The 23,132-nt window shown below is 48.2% G+C and overlaps 1 protein-coding gene across 3 annotated transcripts in view; it reads right to left on the reverse strand.

Annotated features, from left to right (window-relative positions):
* Atxn7l1 (ataxin 7 like 1) overlaps nt 1-23,132 on the reverse strand; it is a 205,911-nt gene that overhangs the window by 116,668 nt on the left and 66,111 nt on the right. For all 3 annotated transcript variants that reach the window (XM_005343865.3, XM_013347967.2, XM_005343866.2), the window contains exon 3: nt 18,489-18,593. In XM_005343865.3, the coding sequence (XP_005343922.1) occupies nt 18,489-18,593 (105 nt within the window). The remainder of the gene's footprint in view (nt 1-18,488; nt 18,594-23,132) is intronic.

Here is a 23,132-nt window from a genome sequence, read left to right on the forward strand (position 1 = left end):
CATCCGTGTGTGTGCTGGGGCTTCAGAATACTAACTAGCCGCTAAGTTCCACTGGCAAGGGCGCTGACGCCGAGCTTTCTTCAAAACCCTTCTTCTCATTAGGAGGTTTACACACACAAAGCCCTTGCTCGGCAGCATTTCGGTCTGCAGTGCTCGCTCCTCACCCAATTGCAGCTAATCAGCCCAGTGAACGGACTGGATTCGTTCTCATGCAGCACATAACCAGCTGCCCGTAGCGCCTGATGAAACACGACCAACGCTCTGGTTCTGATGGGATCCTCGGGCTAGGAAAGGAAGGGATGGATCGGAACCTCTAAAGCAGGCCAGAGCTTTCTTCAGCCCTGCGTCACGGAGACGTGTTTCTAACAGTTACTACGGAGAGCTCAGATTTCCTGTGAGGGAAGGATGCATATGCTACGGATGTGTTCCTCGGTCGTATGAGAAAGTCCTGCCTTAGAAACTGTGAACCTGCGAACTTTTCTGAAGGTGTGCTTGCCTCCTAGAGAAGCACATTGCTTTTGTTGTTGCTGTGCATTTCGTTGATAGAACGTGTTAAGAGGAGGTAGCAATGAAGTCAGGGGAAGTGAGTTCTAGCCCCGGTTCTGCCTCTGACTTTCTCTTTGAGCTTCAGACTCTACCAAGCTACCACCCCCTGGTGTACTTCAACACGTTCTTCTCCTAGTTCAGATCCCCGAGCTATAGAGAGTGCTTGCGCACACTCAGCAAGAGGCTGTGGCAATGGAAGGGCTTCCCAGGGCAGCATGGAGCACATGAGTAGCTTGCTGCTGTTCTCTACAGAGGCACGGCTGAGAGGTGGACCAGGGAGGGGGCACCAGGGAGTGTGACCACGGAAAGCAGGGTCTCTATGACAGCACCAAAAGCAGGCAGCAGCCTTGCTCATATGTGTCTGGGGTCTTCATCTCGCCACCCAGCATGGCGCTTGGCCTATCGCAGGTGCTCATGAACACGAGGCAACCAGAGAGGAGGCCTAAGGAGAGCTTTCAGTTTCTTTGGGGAGGAAGGATTAGGAAAGGGGTTGGGGTTGAGAGAGGTGATTCCTGGAGGCCTGAGTGTATGGCGATCAGCTGAGCAGACCTAAGAGACCTGAGCAAAGAAGGCCACTACCCCTGGGTGTTCAGGTCCTACCTGAACATGTGCTGTGCATCCACCCCAGAGCAGAGGATGAGATGCCTGAACTGAGAGGGATCTGGTGGAGGGCAGGGGGCTCTGGGTTCTCCAGAGTGGATCTCCTTTCTCTCACCTCTCATTTCCCTTCCACAACTGACATTATCCCGCCTTCAGGAATTCACCAGAATCACACTCCTCTTATTTTTCCTGTATCAGATTATCAGCCCGAGATATTTCCCTGATCCCTGCGAGTGGCTTCCCGTGTCAAGTGACACCGGTCTCTTTAACAGTCCCTGGCACTCAGCGTAAAGCTGCCGCCTTTAGCCGGCTTCGCACTCGGGATCGGCACAAATACTTGGTGAAGTGTTCGCCGGATCACACACGTGTACCAACAGCACTGCCGCCTGGATCAAGATCCAAGCTGGTGCACGCAGCAGCAACGTGGCAGTTGGGGCCAGGAGGCCACAGAACCAATCGGGGAATTTCCCCCCTTTAAACTGGTGTGGCACGAGCCTGCCTGGGCCAATTCAATATTCATAAAGCGGGAAGCGGAGACGGCATTTCTGCTTCGCCAAGAGCGATCACTGTTCATCATGACGAATGGCTGAAACAGTTGTACGTACAGCGCCTTGCTCGCCTCTGTAAATTACAGTATATAGAAGATTAAACTTAAGCCTAATGCTACCCTTGAGCTTCAACAGCTGAGTCCTATAAATGGATACCGGTTTAAGAAGAGAGTCTTTTTCCTGGTTACTATTTAGAAGTGTGTCTCTATTAAAAGCTTGTCTTTCACCAGGCAGCCTGCCCGGGCTCTGAGCAGGAGCATCCTCGGGGCACTGAGCGTAGCATCCCATGGACGTAATACAGAGACTTGGCCTCAGCAGGGGCAGGAATGGGTGGTGTGGATGCAGACTGGACCAGCTCTCACTCACTTTCTGCCAGCAGGGCCGGGGCTGGAAAGGGGACAGAGGGGACTCTGACAGGCACATAGAGAGACCTTCAGAAATAAAATTACCCAAACCACGACAGAAAGTTTCTTCTGGTATCTGACGACCTGGGAAGCAACAGAGAATTCTGGCCTAGAGCTAAACCTCCACTGTTTCCTAACTATAGTTAATCCTCCCGGTCCTTGCTCCTTTAAGTGGGGCCATGGAACAGAGCAGAGAGCCAGTATCACCCAAGGAGGTGTGCAAGTCCGTGAGAACCTATCCAACAAGATTCCGTGTAAGCCTGTATGTGCACTCAGGCTTGAGAAACCAGTATAGGTGAGCAGGTGCCGGAATGGAAAAGCCCTTCTAATAGCCCACGAGGAACACGAAAAATAACAAATCTTAGAAAACAGGCCCCTTGGCAGTAGACCATAGGATTCTGAACTCCACTTTCAGGGCAAATTTTAAAACCACCTTGAGAGATGTGTTTTATGGGCCAGGAATGAATGAATGTATCGCTTTAAACTTGAGAAATGTCTTAAATAAGTCAAGGCATAAAACACAGTGAATTAGCAAAAAGCTCAGGCCTTCTACATTAATCACTGTGTCTCCAGTCCCACAAGTGTTTGACAATGCACCCGGTGTTTGGGGTTGTAATTAGCAGATCGTTCTAAGTGGTGAAGTAGGCAAAGACCTCTACCTTGTTTGAGAAGATAGATTCTGTTAACTTTAGTTTTCATTAGACAAAAACAAAATAAAACTGTAGTCCAATATACATGATAAATTGTAATGATCACTAAATAAATAGAAATTTTAAATAAAATCCAAAACATCAGGAAATGAGAGATGAAAAGTAAGATAAAGAAATACAAATGAAAAGAAAGAATTAAGTGTAAGTACACCAAGAAATCACAATAAGTGTAAATGGACAAAACTCACCTACTAGATATTAACAGATGGGCCTCTTAAAAGCTACATATGTATTGCCTATGGGAGCGACAACTAAAACAAAATAACATCAAAAAATTGAAAATAAAGAAGAGTGGATAGGGATAAATAAGGCAAGCACAGATTAACCAGAAGATGGTTGTACAGCAGTGTTGTCAGATAAAACAGAACCAAAGGCAAATTAATAGGTAGGAAGACACCAACCACTAGGAAGGATCAGCCAGGCTATATGCACGTAACCAGACACCTCAACATTGTAAACCAAAGCCATCAGAGTTACAGGAAAGCATAGCATTTCCAACCATCACGGGAGGTTAACAGCTCCCTTCCCAGAAAGCACTGTGAGCAGGCACGAGGATACACAGATGAGAACAAAATAATAAAAACACTGAACCCTGCACCCAAACTTTCCAGTCACACAGGAGACGTTTATAGAAACCGCCCCTAGCCTTGCTAAGCCAATACATAGCACGCTAAAAACAGAATAGCAGTTAATATTCTTGGACCATCACAATGAAACCAGACATCAAAAATAAGGCAATACTTTAATCCCAGCACTGGGGAGGCAGAGGCAGGTGGATCTCTGTGAGTTTGAGTCCAGCCTGGTCTACAAAGTGAGTTCCAGGACAGGCTTCAAAAAGCTACAGAGAAACCCTGTCTAGAAAAACCAAAAGACAACACTAATGTCACCCAAAAACTAAAACCACCCACCTAAGTTACCCGTTGGCAGCAGTGTGATTTTGTTCTGTGTGGTCTAGTTGCTATGGGAACCAGACTAATTTACATGGTATTTATCAGTTGTATCACAAGAAACAGGAAACTCTCAGCTCAGTATAATGTCACTATTTTGACTTTGAACTGAATTCTGGCCTAAGAGGGTGAAGTACCTGACTCCCAGGAAGAAAGAAGGGATGAGTATAAATTAATCACAGCCTAATCCTACAGCAAGAGCTGCGTTTGGTACATTCTCCAGACTGTGTCCTATCTGAGCATATTATACTCGATATGCCTTACCAATACTGGTTAGACAGACTGTCCAGTTTGGCACCGGGGAAAAGGAGTTGTTCAAATAACTGAGCATCTTACAATAGCATCCTGGAACCAATAAATACTATAGTTAACCATTTGTATGGCTTGCTCTTTGACAGATCTAAGAACTCCTGAAAAAAAGGCAAGGAAAGTTACAATGGTGGCCTGAATAGGGATGGGCGCCATAGGCTCATAGATTTGAAGGCTTGGCTATCAGGGAATGGCAGTACTTGACAGGGATTAGAGGTGTGGCCTTGTTAGAGGAAGTCGATCACTTCTGAGGTTTCAGAAGCCCAAACCAGTGCCAGTGAGCTCTCTCTCTCTGATGCCACTCCCCTTTCTCCAGCACCATGTCTGTCTGTGTGCCGCCATCTAACTGCCCTAACGATGATGAGCTAAACCTCCGAACCTGTAACCCAGTCCCAGTGAAATGCTTTCCTTCATGCAAGTTGCCATGGTCATGGTGTTTCTTCACAGTAACAGAACACTGACTAAGACAGCTGCACAGGTATACACAGGACAAATAGAGGACCCTATGCCTCTGGGAAGAGAGTCCTTGCCCATGAAATTACTGAAAGCAGCTCAAGCCAGATGAGTGGCTTCTCCCAAAGAAGAGACTGCCCACCCAGTACAGTGCCAGCGTCTGCTACAGTGAAGACCGCACCCAAAGGTGGGGGTGTAGCTTAGTGGTTCCGTGCTTACAGAGCTCTGGGCTCATAGCACACACACACACACACACACACACACACACACACACACACACACGCATGTACACACATGTGCAGAAAGAGAGAGAGAGAATTCAAGCTTTATAAAAGGATGAATGCAGAATTCCACTGTATCAATGACAGGCCTACAAGTTATGTGGGCAAGTGGAGGTTGGTGATAAGTAGACAAGACTGGGTGGACAAAGAAGACAAAGAAGGACCAATCAAAGCTCTCCAGGATGTGCACTGGACAATGAAGGTCTTGTTTCTTGTACTACACAGAGCCGAGTGTCTCTCAGGGAGCACCCCCTCCAAACCTTGCCTCCCCACTGGTCTTCAAGCCTCTCTCTGCACTTCCATTATCCCCATTACCCCTCAAAGAGCAAAGGTTGGTGACAGGAGGGTCCTTATCCACGAACTCTAGGGACCCACATGGTGAACATCGCAGGTTCCGAGAGTGTAGCAGGGGCTAAGACATGGTAGGATCTTACAGAGCTCCTTTCTGGTCCCTGTCCACTTGAACCAACATGCTTCTATGATAAGGACTTGGAAATAGTACTACCACTAGGCGGACACCACTGTAGCTAACAGCAAAGTAGGGTGGTGAGTGAGGGCCCAGCCAGTGCAAACCTCATGCTAACTGTGATCCATGCCCTCTGGTTAGGAAGCCAGCCTACCTTCTGTAAGGAACTCATTTCTGAAGGCTGTAAATTTAGTAGAGGCTGCCACTTACAGAGAAGAGCAGGAAACCTCTTCAGAGGTGCCTCAGAGAGAATGCGCCTCTGGAGAGAGCCCAGGAAGAAATAACGCAGGGGAGGAAAGCTCAGCATCTATGATGCCAATAAACAGATAAATAACAAGGGTGGCCAACCCTACCGTCGACAAGCGTCTCTAGTTCCAGTGCCGTAGGACAAAGACTACAGCTGCTTTCTCTGGATCCAAAGTATGATTAATTCCGTGGGAAGGGGGATTCATCAGTGAAATTGCTGACTTACTCTTTCCCAGTTAGTCTCCTCATTTGCATCTCCCCCTGGACCTATTTATTTCCCAAGTGTCTCCTATGCAGCATTCCCTAAAGTGCACTCATTTTTCAGAAGTGCCTGCCTGGGAAAAGAGCATCGGGCAGGTCCCACACAACCATGAACTCTGGTGCTACCTTGATTCTAGGGGGCTCTTCTCTGTGAACGGCTCCATCAGCCTTCCCAGTGTGTGTGTGTGTGTGCGTGTGGTGGTTCTAGAGGCCATCCTGACATATGAAATGTACTCATATCTGATTTCAGACAAGGCCTGGAAGGCTCTGCTGCATCCCCGAAGTCAGCCTGCCCACGGTGTCTAGGATGTAATATTTCTGGAGGAAGTAATCAATGACCTTGCCAGAAGAAAACAGATTGTGGAGTCTTGCAGATAAGCCATGAGTGAGGTTCTGACATCATGTGTGTGGTGTGGTCACATCACAGGGGTGAGGTGCTGACTGTGTAGAATGGTGACAGCTATTATAAAGTCTGATTACAAAGTCCAGTGCATATGGCTGGGAGGATAGAGAACCTCCCTACGGCTAGATCCCCGACCAGAACGAGAAAGCTTCTGTGTTGCTATGCAGTCAGCACAGGAAGATGGGGACTTGTGTTTGGGAGCACGTTATTGGGACAGAGATGTGTTATTGTCATGGCTGGGTAGTGCGTACGGATGCATTCAGTCAGAAGGACTGACTTTGGCGTGGAATGGCTATGCTCTTCTTTGGCGCTTTAAACCCTAACAGCTGCTTTGCGGCTCTGGGATGCAAGTCTGGCACCATTTCCTGAGGACGTGCATCCAGAAAACTCTTGCTTTCTGCTGACCGACTTGGTCTTTCAGGGAAAGAACCCTGGGAAGTGCTGCTGTGCTCATCGCTAGGGACGATTCCAAAACTACCTTTTGAAGCAAGAAGCAGCGCTGGCAACAGCTTACTTGGACCTAAATAAAGCAAAGACTGTTACCCTAGTTCGGCGCTGAGGGACGGCGTGCATGGGAGCAGCCGGCACGGTGCGGATGTGCCAGCGATGAGTCAGGAGCCAGGGGTCACGTTACAGCAAAGAGCCCTCCAGAAATCAGCTGTGCTCACAGATCAAAGCACTGGCTCCCACCACTAGCTGAGAACGGATGTCTGCCCTGCACCAGCCTTTCCGACTGTGTCCGAACAGAGACAGGCATTCTCTTTCAAGTAGCAGATCTTCAAACTGAAAGTCTTGGCTTACACGGGCAAGCCTCTTTTCCTTCTTGCTTCTGAGATTCATTTGGAAAACGAGTCAATGGAGCACTGACTTTTTAAACCCAGCACTCTACACGATTGACTGATTCAGTGTGCGTGTGTGTGTGTGTGTGTGTGTGTGTGTGTGTGTGTGTGTGTGTATCACGGAGCATGCGTGAAGGTCAGGAGTCCTTCTTCTGCCATGTGAGCTCCTGAAATTGAAACTCTGTCATTAAGCTTGGGGGTGTGCGATTTTACCCAGTGAGTCACACTGTAGCCTCAAGGGGATCTGAGAGTGAACATGACAGACGGAGTTCCTGGTGCCCAGAAACTCCCAGTCTCGTGTATGGGTGCGTATAGATGCACCCATGTTAGGAGGCAGATAAATATTACAGCAGGTGAAATCTCAGGTGCCGTGGGCACTTGCATTTGTGATTGAGAAATCCTTCTGTCTGTCTGCTTATCACAAACACCTATAAGCATCTTCCCAAAGCCAACAAATGTGCTCCATGCTGGGACTCATGGATGTTAAGACTCAGGACTGGCCCTCAGCAACTCTGTCCAGTAAAGGGCCTCTGTGGCACAGGAGACAGGAGGCACAGGTACCAGGTGACAGGCCCAGCACAAACTCAGAACAAGCCCTCAGGGTCGATCTAAAAAGAAGTCTGTGGGTGACATGAAGCCACCTATGCTTGAGGGAAAACATGTCAAGACAAAATGATTATTACAACTCCAGCTGGCCAATCTAGCACCCCCCTCTTTTCCCCTGTTACCCAACTTCTTGGCATTTGCACGGTCTATGAATGTGTTCTTCTCTTAGCTTCCACATCTTCAGCCTCTGTGGCTTTTCCTAACAAATCACCACCATTCCCTTTGAATCAGACATAAAATAAATGTTCACTCCTGCCGTTTCTAACCCAGTCCAATCCAATCTACGCCAAACCAACCCAACTCAACCCAAGGGAACCAAATTCTTCAGCAAGACCCGTCACTATAATTCAAAAATGGATCGCAAGTTCACCCACCCTTTTCTCCCTAGCTCAATCCCAGAGTAGCCAGATATTAGTCCTGGTCTCTCAAGATGCATGGGATCTTGGCAAGAATAATTGCTGAAAAGCATAATTCACACTTTCATCTCTCCCTAGCTCTGACTTTCCAGTGTCTTCCAACCAGTCAGAAAGAAACAAAAACGGCCTCTAGATTCTGGCCTTCAAGACAGTTCTGGTTCTAAATCCCTTACCCCCACTTTTGCTCTTGTACTGTTTCCTTTTCTTTTGGGGGGGGGTGGGAGGGCTCTTATGACAGCTTCTCATGTGGTTTGAGTATATTCATGTCATGCAGCATATCAGACCATAAACTCAACAAGTCCAGGCCCTTCTCTCTCTCACTGTACCTTCAGCTTTGGGACAACGCTTGGCACACAGTTGCTGCTAAATAAAACATACACACATGCTTCAAGACCAAGAAGTTCCAGTTTCAAGAGCCAGACCGTGATGACATTATGAGTGGAAGTTATTTGTTTACTTTTTGTGTGCTAGTATGTATGTGTGTGTTTGCACACATGTGCATGCACAGTGCATGTGGAGGCAGAGGCAACCTTGAGCACTGCTCTTTGAGCACCATCTACCATTCTATTATATTTTATCTGAGACAGGGTCCATTACTAGCCTGGAGCCCACTAACCAGCAAGACTAACTGACAAGTGACCCCAGGGACGCACCTGTCTCCACCTCTCCACTCCTGGGAATACATATGAATGGCACTGTGCCAGGCTTTGACATGGGTTCTGGGGATCAAACCCAGGCCCATATGCTTACCCAGCCAGTACTCTACTGACTGAGCCATCTTTCCAGACCCAAAAGTTCATCTTCCATTAAAGGGGAACTAGAAAGGCGGTGGAGGTGCACACCTTTAATCCCAGCACTCGGGAGACAGAGGCAGGTGGATCTCTGTGAGTTTGAGGCCAGCCTGGTCTGCAGAGTGAGTTCCAGGGCAGTCAGGGTTTTGGCACAGAGAAACCCTGTCTCAAAATAAAAGATGGGACAGAGTTGTCTACGGTTCCAAAGATCCTATTGCTCTGCACTTGCTGTAAGCACATCTGCCACAGTTCTATTAACTGCACAGATATCCACAAAAGGGCATTTCATCGACTATGGAATTGTCTCTTGGTGGTAGGTTCCCTAAGCATACCGATTTGCCAGCGAGAACCTGCGGGCATAAAGGTTGAGGGAGCACAGAGCACCCATGGCATCTGTCCGCAACCTTTTTCTTCTTTCTTTCTGATGTCTAAAATCTGCAGCTGACCTTATACACCGCCATGATTACACATGTGCAATTCCCATCCTCTTCTCACACATACATGCATGCATGCATGCCAACAAGCAGGATCAGCACCGCAGCCTAGAAAGGTGCCAAAGAGAAATAAAGCACCCGGGGGACAGAAATGACCTCTTGGACCACAGGTCAGTTGTGCTGTCGGAGAGTCTGCGAGCAAAGCAGCCAGCGCAAAGCTCGGGAGGCATGGCTGGAGTTTGGCTCAGCAGCTTAGCCTGATCGTGCACACACTTCCTCAGCTCTCAAAGCCTCTCTTCCTTGAGAAGGAGATAAGAACACCACAAAAGTTGCGAGGCCAGGACTAAGCAAGAAAGGAAAATGCTGAGCACACAGTGAGCACTCAGTACAGGCCTGAGCTTCCTTGTCGCTGCCCCATCTTTAAGTACAAGGAAGAGTTGGGGCTTGGGACTATGTGAGATGCTGTTCTTGATCAGTATTAAATCTAATATGAGCATCAGTGAGTCCATAACACAAAAGTTTGTTTTGCTTGAGACAGCGTTTCCCTATGTAGCCTGATTTGGCTACAAACTCAAAAATCTTCCTGTTTCAGCCTCCCAAGTCTCTGTGTCCAACTCCAAGGATTAAAAACTATAGAGCGGGAGAAACCAGTTTTACTCAGTTGTAGATTCTTCCAGTAGTAATGCTTGCCTTAGGGTATACTCGTCTGCTAATAAGTCAGAACACTTCTTTCCTTGGATCTCTGTCTCTGTCTCTCTCTTCCCCTCCCTCCCCTCCTTCCCTCCACACCTCCCCTGTCTCTGTCAGTGGGAGAGGGATCTCCTTCAGGTCCACCACATGGGTTTTTGTAAGATACATAGCATGGTAGCTTCACATGCTTTTGCCAAGTCTATTAATTAATTCTGCCTAGTTGACGAAGAATATATTCAATGAGATCCACTTCCTTTAGTTATTTTATACTTCTTTGGTGTGAAAAAAAAAACCTAGTTTCACGAATGACAATTAACAGCAAAATAAAAAATTCATCTCAGAAATCAAATCTAACTCAATTGACATTAAAAAAGAAAACAAGAAATCAAGCCCTGTGATGTGGCAATCAGCAGCTTCAGAGAGGAAGCCCTGGCAGGGTAATTAACGGGTGTGGATACCCCTGACACCCCAGGAAGCCAGGGGCCCTGACGTCAGCAGGGGCTCAAAGCACACGTGGCCTGTCATTTCTTCAACTCGAGGTCACCTAGAGAGAGACAGAATTAAAGGAAAAAAATCTCAGGAAGCCTTGGAACCTCATTAATTAGGCTCCCCCACGCAGCTCCGCAGGGCGGGTAGCTGCCTGTCCCCAGCCGGTGTTGGCATCTGGATGCGCGCAGAAGGAACGGGGTGCCAGCCAGGACATGCCGTGCCTCGCTCCAGGAGCCAGCTCCCACTCATCCGTTCTGCCACCCTCTGCTGTAGCTCACACTTCATTAAATTCTCCCGCATCACATCAACATGCAAAACAGCCATTTGAAGGGCATTCAAAAACATATAATCAGACAGGGAGTAAAACCTCTCTGAAAGGCGGGCGAGCGGAGGCCTCTCTTGTCCAGTCAGTGACATCCAGGTCCTCTGGCTCTAACCCATGTTTTTAAGGCACAGTGGCACAGGAGGAGTGTTTCTGTCTGATGGGCAGGGTGTGGAGCTGTGTGTTCTCTGCTTAGAGACCAAGCACAGGGTGGCTGTAAAAACCTGTAGGAAACAGACATCTAATTGCTTCTCCCTTCTGTTTTCATTTTTATTTGGAAGTAGGCAGGTCTGCAGGTTTCCTAACTTTCCCATGATGCCGTGTTCTCACTGTGCATACACCTGTAGCACAAAAATGATCTTTTCTTTCCTTTCAATGCTTTAAAAATCATTCATTTGGATCCAGTAAGATGGTCCAAAGCTGGAAGAGGAACTTGAGGCCAATCTTCATGACCAGGCCCACGTGGTGGAAAGAGAGCCGACTCACACACCACCCTCTGAAGTCCACAGGTGCACCGTGACACACACATACTCAGCTACCCACAAAATAAAGAAACAAAGCCATAAAAAAGAACATTCAAAAGCATTCATTTTATGGATCACCTACTAAATCTACATGCATCATCAGCCATTGGTTTTAGATTTATTATTTTTGTAATGTAAACATCTTTTGTTTTATTGGCATATAATCATCATCTGTGGTACTGGTTTTCATAAAGACAATTTCATACAAGTGCCTAGGAAAATTATCTCAATGAGTGGATCTATGCAGGTAGAAATGCCTACTTTCTACAAAGGCTGTTTCTGGGATCAGTGTGCATGAATGTGCATGCACATACGCACACACACACACCCTTTTCCAATGGGAAGAAATTTAAACACAGTAAGTACAGATTGTATCATGACAATTGGGGGCATTATGTTTCCTGGCAGAGGTACCTAGATGTGGACAATTTTGTCCCCAAGGGTGAACTGCAATCAATGCCTGAAGATGCTACAGTTGTCAAGATTCGGGGCAGGACCACTTCTACTCCTCTCATCTAATAGGCCATGGCCAGGGAAACTCCACCCAACATCCTAGAGGACACGCAGGTCAGCCCCATACAAGGCTGATTACAACGGACCTGGGGACGGCCACCCTATCAGCGGTTACTCCACAAACACAAGACAAGGAGGCCTCGGAAGAAGTCCTGCTCATTCCTACACTTAGGCAAATCATAAAACTTCACAAATGTTTGGCCCAATCCCCAAACCCAACACAACTCTAGCTGTTACTTTTTCAATTACAACATTTGAAATGGGTTAAAAGCACCATTGCTGAAAACAGTAAGATGGTGTTCACCGCGGCACCATGCACCCGTGGCCTTCCCCTCCAGTGCACGCCTGTGCACACCTCCAGAGCACACCAGCGGTCTTCTTAATATGGCCACAGTGCTCTCTCTGGGTAGAGGTCAGGGCCACCACAGCCCTGCCACAAAAAATGACATCACCCTCTGCAAAGATTATAAGCAAAAATCCTTTGGGCAATAACTTCATCAGAGATCTTTGAGGCTTATCACTTAGTGTTAGCTTATCTATTATTATTGCTGCAATTATTATTATTATCATTATTATTATTATTGTGGGGGGGAGAGTATGAGTGTGTGTGTGACCGTGTGTCTGTGTGTGTGTCCATGTGTGACTGTGTGTGTCTCTGTGTGTATCTGTGTGTGTGCCTGTGTCTGTATGTGTGTGTGTGTCTGTGTGTATCTGTCTGTGTGTCTGTGTGTGTGTCCATGTGTAACTGGGTGTCTCTGTGTGTATGTATCTGTGTGTGTTCGTGTGTATGCCTGTGTCTGTGTGTCTATGTGTGTCTATGAAAGCCAGAGATCAACCTCGGGTGTTTTCCTCAGTTGTCCACCTCGTTTGGTCCTGTTCACTTTGCTTTGACATGGGGTCTCTCAATTAGCCTGGATCTCTTTGAACAGGCTATGCTGACTGGCCAGAGGGCTCCAGATGCCCACTGGTCTCTGCACTGGGATTCCAGCAGACATTCCCATCATGGGCTCTTCCATGTGGGTTCCAGGAATCAAACTCAGGTCCTCATGCTTGGATACAAGCACTCTACTGACTGAGTAATCTCCTCAACCGCAGCAGAACCGTCTTTTAGAGCAAACTCAGTTCCGCCACTGTGCTCTCCAGATGTGAGCCTGCCCCCTCCGGTCATCTGGGAGACTACATAAGAGAAACTACTGACCCATCTGAAAAAGAAGAGAATAAAGTACACAAAGGCCGAGTGAATAAGGGTGAAGAGAAGTTGATACTAGGAAGGCTCCACTCAGCCTGTACACTGTCCCACCAAGCCACACCCTGGGCTGGACAACCTGAGCAGAGGCAGCTACTGAGCGGCCAGGCCCAAGGCTCAGTGAACTGTTTCTGTTTCCTTCCTTCTAGTACACCAGCTGCTATCTGGTCACCTACGCAGCTTTAGACCCCTTGGAGTCACGGATCCCTGGGGAGCAGACTGAAAGAATTCAAAAAGCCTGGGGGTGGGGGACCATGACACCAATTCCGCTCCCAGCATGGGAGCTTCAGGGGCATGGTCATACCCACTATCTAGGTCTACAACACCAGGCAGGGCGGGCACAGTGGTAGCAGAAAAGAGACGGTGGCCATTCCTGGGAAAGGGTATGGTCGTCCTCCTGTAAGGTACAGTGACTCTTGTCGGGGACCCAGAGATAGACTAGTGCTTCCTGGCATTTCCAGGGAACTGACCCCGGGGGCCTAATGAGAATGTAAACCAATATTTGTGCAGTGCAATCCTCGAGGCTCCCAGCAGATGTAATCACAGTCAGGCAGACTACTTCTGTCTCCAAGGGCAGGAAGCTGCAGTGAATCACAGCCCGGGCCACGGACTGACCTCGGAGTGGCATCCCCTGAGATGGTGGGGAGCAAAGGCAGGAAACAATTGGCTAAAGCGGTTTTCCCATTCCTCATAAGAAACTTTCAACTTCATAAAAAAGGGCCACATTTTATTGACAATAAAAGCTAACCTTTATTTCCTTACTCCATGCCAGCAAAGTATACAACCTTTTTCCTTTCCTCGCGGCAATTCTGCAGGGCAGGAACTGGCGGTCTCACCTCAGATATGAGGAGAACCAGGCTCAGAAAGAAAGGCAGTGTAATTAGCCCAAGGCTGTACAGACAAGTGTATCAGGATTTCAACCTCTACAACTCAGGGAGTTTCCTTTAATGACATTCTATTTTTTTCATTCTGCTGCTGTGACATTGTGATGTCAAAAGGAGTATATATTTGGTCTTTGTCCCAAGTTTCTGGCAGATGCTCGAACGTGTTACTTCCTTGGTGACAGGTGACAAACAGGGTGTGGGGGTCATCTTCTGCTGTGTTTGGTTCTGGCCTTCGGTTTCTTGGTACAGAACATCTGGAATCTCTGAGATTTCCGAAATAAGCATCCTTGTGTTTGCTGATGAGGTGACTAAGATTCTAGATGGTTCCAGGATAAGGGCTGATGCTCAGAAGGACCAGACAAAGTAGAAGAGGGGAATCTTCAGTCCCATTCACTCAGTGCTAGAGATCGTATTGAACACCAAAGCTCAATGCTTTGAATCACCGTACAATGGTGCCTCTACAAATCCCTGAGTGTCAGAGCTGAGCGAGTCTGGGAGAGCCACTGCAACCACATGCGAGGGGTATATCTCAACTCCGCCACAGCAAAAGTGCTGTGCTCAGGGTCTCTAATGTCACCCTATGATTTTCTGTGTTAGTCCGATGCTTTATAACTGTCTTCATGACAGCATTGATAGTGAAAATAACAAGTTCAAGGCCAGCTTGGTCTACAAAGCTAGTTCCAGGACAGCCAGGGCTACACAGAGAAACCCTGTCTTGGAAGCAGAAGAGAGAGTTGTAATAACAGAGTAAACACAAGCAAACTGTTTCCCTGAACTCCTAGCATCCTTACAGCAAAGTAGAATCTGCAAGTCAAACAAAAAGTATAAGTAACCGTGCGACCATTATCTGTGATTGTGGATGTGCCTATGGGTTGAACCTTTTCCTTGTGGGTCTGCACTTACCCTCGGTAGAGATGGTCAGAGTCGGACTTGATGTGGAAAGCACAGGATCAGGTGCAGGAAGTACTGAGTAAGAAATCATTCTCCTCTACCAGTTTTAGACAAGTAGCTGCAGCCACTGCCACGCGTTGCCCACGCAGAAACATGTGCGCACACACGCACAGAGAAACGCACACAGGGAGCACAGACACACTTTTTGTCTTTCAGTTTAGATTAATGGCCTGCACACCAAGATCGTGGATGAAGACACACACCCAAGAAGGCCTTATTGTGGGGGAGAATGCAGAAGCACAAAGGAACGTTCCTAGCAGTGACAGCAGAGACAAACCCCAGACAACCGCATGGCAAGAAGTGGAAAGTGAACAAAGGCTTATGGGTATTAGGAAGGAGGACTTCCCCCATGAATCCAGCCATGGGGGGGGGTCTAGAAAGATGGGAAAGAGGAGGAAGTGAACTCCAAGTGACATAGTCACGCGTCATGTTGTCCCAACAGCTCCACAAAGAGAAAACATTTTACAATGAACCAGCGGAGGGAGAGAAAGATGAAGCGGCTGCACCAGGTCACACGGACAGTAAGGGGCACACAGGACCATCCTGCCTGTCCCCAAGGCCTGTCATTTCCAACACATGAGCACATCTCAAATGACATGGGAGAGCTCTGGTGGGCAGTGGGCCTGGAGGAGACTCTGAGAAGGCCTAGTGGGAAGGAAGTACATCTAGTCGGAAGCTGTACAGGCTGTGAGCACACTGGCCTGTGGGCTCGCCCCTTGCTCTGAGAAGACACCTGCACTCCAAACCAGGCCCTCTTCCGTTTTGCTCTGAGACCTTGGACACAGCACCCAACTTCTTAAGTGCCAGCTTCCCCAACTCCACGGGGCTGCAGAAAGGGTTGTGTTTTCAAAGATATGCAAACCACCTGGCATGCAGCCCAGCACTTAGCACAATAGCACTCTTATTAACTTACTGAAAACAGCCAGGCTCATCACCCAAGGTAAAGCCGGAAGACAGCGCAGAAGAAGCTGTGCTGGGTTGGTTCTGGAGATCAAACTAGGTTGGTCTCGGGCAAGCGAGGGAAAAGCACTTACAGCAGACTTACAACTCCAGCCCACGAACAGTTACAGCTGAATGCTTCTCCCTCATCCCTGGAAGTCCTGAAATCCGAACACCTGATAAAGATGGTGCTGGAGGCGATTACATCACAAGAGAGGAGACCTAAGGATGGGTGGGATTCCTTCCCTTGGGCATGAGGCTCCAGGGAGTTTTTGCCCTCAGTAAGAAGCTGGCTGGCAGCATCTAGAAGACAGCTCTCACCAGTATCTAATGCTGGCATCCTGACTTCAGACTGCTACCTCCAGGATTGGGAGGAATCAACCTCTCTTGTTTATAAGCAACCCAGACTGGTGTGGCAGCCTAATCCAACATGGACCATCAAGAAAGTCTGGGAGACATTCTGAGGAGAGCTTTCCAAGAACTGCTCCCCCAAAGACTTGCCACAGTTTCCAGCTGCCCCACGAATTCCCTCTGATCTCCGAGAAATACTGATTTTGTATTATCAGAACACGCAACTGGAGGATGATTGACACTTCTTTGCCTCTATTTGCTAAGTTACGGTTCTGTCTCTATGGCTGTCTGTCAACTGATTCAGCAGAAAGCTCACTGTAGCCTGGGCCTCAAGCGATGCAGTCAGTAACCCCAAAGCTCCAACCTAATTTTCTGCCTCTGCTCAGAACAGGTGGCCACAATGTCATTGGCTTTCTTCCTAGGCTGAGTCCCAGATCCAGCAGAGAAAGTCTGAGGGCTGAGAGCTGTGTGTGTCAGTGACACCAAGCCTCCTCTGCAAGCGAGAGGACCCCTTTCCCTGAGGAAGCATCTGCATAGTGGTGACAACCTCATCCCTTTCTGGATTCTTCCATCAGAGACGGCTGGCAAGCTAAATTCTCAGTGATGGTTTCAGGCTTACAATTTTGCATCAGCCTTCCCTTGTGTTCACGGCAGCATCCAAGTGCCCAGGGCAGCAGCATGGCCCTATGGACACCAGGAGATGAACACTCCGGAGACGATGGAGTCCTCACGCTCATCAAACACACAGCCGACATCCCCCAGATCTTCACTGAATGACAGATTGAGTGGGACTGACTTCTGGCCACAAACACACTCTAAACGGTTTACCAGTAGCCTCAGTTAGTAGGATTGCTGCTAGGCCCCCGACAGTTTCCCTTCTGAAAGGTGTGACCTTATTTCTCTTCCAGCCAGAAGAGGGCCATTTGCTACAGAACAATGAGCAAGGTCAGCTAGCGCTGATTATGCTCACCCCGCCAGAAATGAACACGCCAATATGGATGCACATGCATAGGTCACCTTCTCATGGAAGAGACAAAGACATACAGAGCTTGACCCCCACCTCTCATCAGAGCCTTTTGCATAGTATTTTAAAGAACCCCTTCTCTTTCCAACCAAAGCTTTGGACTAACTGAAGGCAGTGCCTCCTCCCCCCCTCCCCCCGCCAAAGCATGGATTCTCTGCCTACTTGTTCTAAGCATAAACCACACCTACAGTTGGCACACAGCTTTTATCTATATGTAGATAACATAGACACATATTATCAATGCTCGGCTATTCTACTGTCCCAAACACATTTACTTCTTTTGTTTCAGGGCTACTTATCACAGCATGGTAACACTAAAAGGGGCAGGGGAAGGCAGAGTACGCTGGGAGAAAGGGGAAACAGGTGTAATTTACCAAAGCACACTCAACATTATAATTGCTTCTTTTGTTCAAGCATAATATTGAATATGCTTTGGAAATAACAGTAGAGGGGGCAGTCAGAGCCTGTTCATCAGAGGGGTCATGGTTAAATAAGACTCGAATGTACTGTCCTGGACTCACACAGCACAGGACAACTGTGGGAATCATGTGGTCTAACTCCTGGTAACGATAAGGAAACGGTCACCCAGAGAGAGTAAATGGCTTCCTGTCTAAGGTCAGAGAGGTGTTTAGGAGCAGCCATGTGGCTTTTATCTGTCCTTGTACTGAGTGGAGCACACAGTTTGCTGCTGATGGAGTCAAGGAATTTCTCACTGCCTCACAGCCAGGATGCTAAGAGACTCGGGGAAAAATGAGCTCTTAGGCACAAATTAAAAATATAATAAGCGGGATTCTTGAAAGGACCAAGAAGATGGGAGGTTTTATGTGCATCCCCTGGGAGCAGCATCCAATGTCACACACGCAGGCCACCTGTGGCTCCAGCCCTCCCCTGTGTGTGTGCAAATCTGGGGAGTCTCTCCCATGAGCTTCTTTTGGGAAGGAGAAAATGGCAGGTTGCCAGGGAACTGCTTCCTCCAGCCTCCAGCCTCCAGCCTCCCCTTCTCTTGGCTACCTCCAGAGGCTACTACCAAGGTTCACAAGGAATTCGGATTAGTCCCAGCTCCTGAGGCTCGCTGCAGGCCTTCTCCCGCCTGCTCTGACAGGAAGGATCACGGAGCAAGAGAACTTAGCTCCTACCGGGCGTCTGTGTGCAGAGGCAGCAGTCACAGGCCAGGGTACCCACAGCCTTGGACTGAGACAGATACGGGGCCACCCAGATGGAAGCCCGGGGTCACAGGCGGACCATGCATCCACCGGGTGCATCCATGCATCCACCGGGTGCAGGAGTCCACTTACCGCAGTGCAACTGGAAGACCTGCGGCTTGATGACCTGATTGCAGGCGCTGCAGACGACCAGATAGAAGTCATCGTGTGCCGGATAGTGGCCGAACAAGTGCATATCTGCAGGGGAAATGAGAAAGAAGAACGCAATTGAAGTCTCGGAAGTTACACAGCTTCCTCTTGGAGTTTATTCCTAGGACAGATTTTTACAAGACACACATAGGAACTTGATCCTTTATGACAAGGAGCACAGCTTGTCACCACACAGCTATGCAACTTCTGGAGAAACAAAGGCCTCCAGGAGCCCGTTCTGAGTCCACTCCTGGAAGCTACGTGACACTTACCTTCCTATCTGCTGCACTGTTAGGATTCATAACTGAGAGAAAGCCCCAACTCAGCCTTTATTGTGGAGCCGAGGGTTTTCCCCATGACCTATTCTGTTTCTACAGCAGTTCCTCCAGGCGAGCAGAGAGGGAGAACAGGGCTGGGGTGGAAAGAGGAGTCATCTTAGCCTCATCTGAGGGAAACGTGTGGGACAGTTAACAGGTCAGGGTGAAGACTGTATTTCTCCTGGTTCTAGGGTCCGTCTAGCAAAAGCAGGCTCTGAGCGCATCAGTCCGTCCTTCGTGCTTTCCCTCCCCCATACCAATCTCTACCCTTCTACATCCCACCGTGTTATGATGCGATATGAGGCCCTCTTCAGATGTACTGCCCAGCCCAGCACTTTGTCTTAGAACCGTGAAGCAGAATAAACTTTCCTTTATAAAATGTCCAGTTTCCAATCTTCTATTGCAGAAAAAAAAAAAATGGCCCAAATCAGAAGGACATTCGGAATAAGCAACAGGCTCCCAAGACCAGTAGGTGAGTAGTGTATACACAGTGGATATTCTGAATATGAGGCTGATGCACATCCTGGATGGGACAGCACATCTATCTCACTTCTCAGACTGGAGAGCAACTAAAAACTTATAAACTATTTGGTGCTGGAATTTTCCAGTTAATGTTTTGGGTGCTGACCACAGGTAATTGAAACCATGGGGGAAAAATACTGGATAAGAAGAAACTAGTTTGTTTATAATACAGATGTCACTGCATTCCATACTCTCCATCTTTCCTGGGATAGCTGGCTGTACATCCATCCATCCATCCATCCATCCATGCATACATACGTACATACACATACACTAGCCCCTCCTAGCATCACACTTCACCCTTCCCTGGCACAGTTTCCCCAGGTACGACACAGAGAGACACATGGACAAACTTTTGTGAACTAATATAAGATTACGTTTACGGCACCAATTATTACCCTAAGAACTTCTACACAACAGGGTCAAGCTGGCATGTTCATCACTTCCTCCCTAGCTCTGGGGCTCTCACCTGAACCTCCTCCATCCCCGACGGCAGAAGGAGGGGCACGGAGAGCTCAACAGATGCCGAGTTTGAGACAATAAAATCATATCTATGAAAGTGAAGCAATGATTCTGATTTCCCTGAGCAGCTGATAAACCACTTCTAAAGTCAACACTAAAAAAGAAGTCAGAAGAATGGGGGTAGTGTTTTATTTGAGATAAACGGCTTGCTAAGGAGCATGATTTCGTTAAGCTGTGTGTGTGTGAGCCGGTTTACAGCCAACAAGCTCTTGTTGAGATGGTTGCAGTCAGGGGAAGGGCAGGTGGCGTCTCCAGCTTGCTCTTTCTATAGCACCTGTTGCCGAGATGGGAAGACAGCTGGCTTTGCGGATGTGAGATCAGACTAGATGCTGTGCACTCTTGGATTTGCCCCTGGACACCTTCCAAAGCTCAGGACTTTGGCATCAAGAAGAACAACTGCAGAAGACCTCAAAGATGAAGAAACTCAGCAAGGATGGGAGACGGGCAGGATCCTTCTGCAGTGGGAATCCCGTGCACAGGGGAAATCGGGATGCACAGGGACACTGCCTGGAGCAGAATGATTGGAAAGTAGTTGAACAGCTTATTGGCAATCAATGCTACCTGTGCTCAGAAGAGAAAAAAGCCACAGTCGGAACGAAACAAGACAAAACAGGCAACCTTGAAGTTTAGCTTCATGGAAGAAATAATAAGGCCTTAGGAAATGGCCTTCACGTGCCCCAGAAGTCTTCCCAGGGTTTTGAAAACACTTTAGGCACAACAAGAATTATAAAACATTGAGGCAGCACATGCTACACACACACACACACACACACACACACAGAGAGAGAGAGAGAGAGAGAGAGAGAGAGAGAGAGAGAGAGATGCATACACACATATACTGTAGATACTGAAAATAATCTTACAAAATTTAAACATTTACTTATTTATTTATTTATACAATATTCTTTCCGTGTGTATGCCTGCAGGCCAGAAGAGGGCACCAGACCCCATTACAAATGGCTGTGAGCCACCACGTGGTTGCTGGGAATTGAACTCAGGACCTTTGGAAGAGCAGACAATGCTCTTAACCTCTGAGCCATCTCTCCAGCTGGGCGGTGGTGGCGCACGCCTTTAATCCCAGCACTCAGGAGGCAGAGGCAGGCGGATCTCTGTGAGTTCGAGACCAGCCTGGTCTACAAGAGCTAGTTCCAGGACAGGCTCCAAAGCCACAGAGAAACCCGGTCTCGAAAAACCAAAAAAAAAAAAAAAAAATTTAAACATGTTTCCCTTTTAAAATTTACTCTAAAAATATTGCTTTTGGAAAACATGTTAATTCAACACACTGAGCTTCTTTCCTGAAGGCAAACGTGAGAGTCTGGCCTAAAATGTTCACTTCTCATTCTGAGCAGCAACTGCCCAGACAATGGTCAAAGCGGTCAGTGCCACAGGGGTTCCTCAGGAAGCTCTCAGAAAGACAAGCTGGTAGCTGATGGCGGTTTGGATTCGTGGGCTTCCACTGACATGAACCTGAGCCAAATGTTTTGGAGGAGCAGCCACTGTGGTTCAAGGACAAACAGGCGGACTCCAAGCAGACTGGCACGAGGATGCTGACCGGCTGGTCCTAGGGGCCTTCTATCGATCGTCATGTGCTTGCTGTGTGGCTTTTATTAATGCCTTGCTTTGGTTAGCAGCACTTTCTATAAACACTGATGGTGACACACGGACGCTTGGAGGCGGGGGACACAAACATGGCTCCACTTTACTCTGGCAGAGTGGCTTGGCTGCCTAACTCCCATATCTCTCTGCACCCATACAGCAAAACTATCTGGAGTCTTCAGACGACCACGGACCTGGCACTCTTTCTCCAGCAGTGCCGAGCTCCCCGCTAGGCAAAGCTTGGGCCTGCCAGCTTCTCAGAATTCTGAAGACCAAAGCCTATGTGATTCAAAGCCAGTAAGATCTGAAACGGAGAACGGGAACCCAGCCAGAGAGGAAGCAAGAGAGGCTACGGAGGCCATGAACAGTCTGCATGGGCACGCGTGCCAGCAACCGGGCCTGCGTCTGCTCTCCTCCCAGGGCAGGGTGGCACACCTTTCCTGCCTGGCAGTCAGGTGTTAGGAAACACAGGACCCTTCTGGGTCCCCAATCCCAGATCAACACGACCACAGGAAGTCTTTTTAGAGGCAGTCGCTCAAGATGCGTAGAGACCAAGAGGCTGCACTAAACCCCTTTGATTGGCAATCAAATTGGGCTTTGAAAACACGGTGCCCAACTGCTGCACCCTGAAGCTGGCATCCCGAGTTCAAGTCCCAGCCCTACTATTTGGCACGATAATGTTCTCAATGCTGTGTTTTGGCCTCTGGAATAGAATGTCCTATTTATGAACGAGCTGGCACTCAATGGCGATTTCTCCAGTCTTCTTATCTCTTAGAACTCACCTGACCCCTCCCCAGGTGACTCCCCTTCCCTCCGGCATACCCTCACTCAGCAGTGAGAACAGGACTCCTGGCTTAGGCCTCTCATTCAACCACGGTGATGTCTTCTGGAGGACAGGCACTGATGCATCGCCCTTGGTATCTTCAACAGCCAAACAGGCTGGCACCCAGTAGCCGCTTAATCAATGCTAATGCATCGACCAGGCTGGAGCTCCCAAGAAGATCATTTATTCCCCACCCTCCTCTAGCTTCTCTCTCAAAGGAGACACAGCAAATGATATAAATGGCCCTAGTAGACATGTTGCTATCGACATTACAAGCTCAATAATTTTATCAATTCGTTTATTTTTTTTAATTTTTTTTTTTTTGGAAGACAAGTACTTTGTGTATCTAAGGAAGTTCGAAGTGAGTCACATAAGTGAAGAAGTGGTTGATGCCCATATCACCAAGCAAAGCGTGAAATGGCTGGACCCTTCTAGAACTCAGTCGCTGTTGCTTCCTGCTCTTAGCCTCAGAAGGGCCCCCCTCAGAGCTGTCACTAGGGGTAGGCTTAGATGCTCCATATTTATTGTCTGATTGAAGACCATGTATGATCCAGTGCATGAACTATCTAGACTCTTCTCACCCTTCCTGCGTTAGCTCCAACCTGTGTGCTCCCGGCCAGCGCGCACAGGTCCGGCTCAGGGCACACTGTGTTAGCCTGAGCCCAGCCTGGCAGAGAATATGACTGGTCAGCTGGGCAGCAATGACCTTGGCAGCTAGGAGATTAATTATGTAAAGGGCTCCCCCTTGCCTATGCCTCACAAATCTGACACTAAAAATGTTCTTCTGGATGCAGAATCAGTCCCAGT

The sequence above is a fragment of the Microtus ochrogaster genome, chromosome 1, assembly GCF_000317375.1.
Source record: "Microtus ochrogaster isolate Prairie Vole_2 chromosome 1, MicOch1.0, whole genome shotgun sequence".
NCBI lineage: Eukaryota > Metazoa > Chordata > Mammalia > Rodentia > Cricetidae > Microtus > Microtus ochrogaster.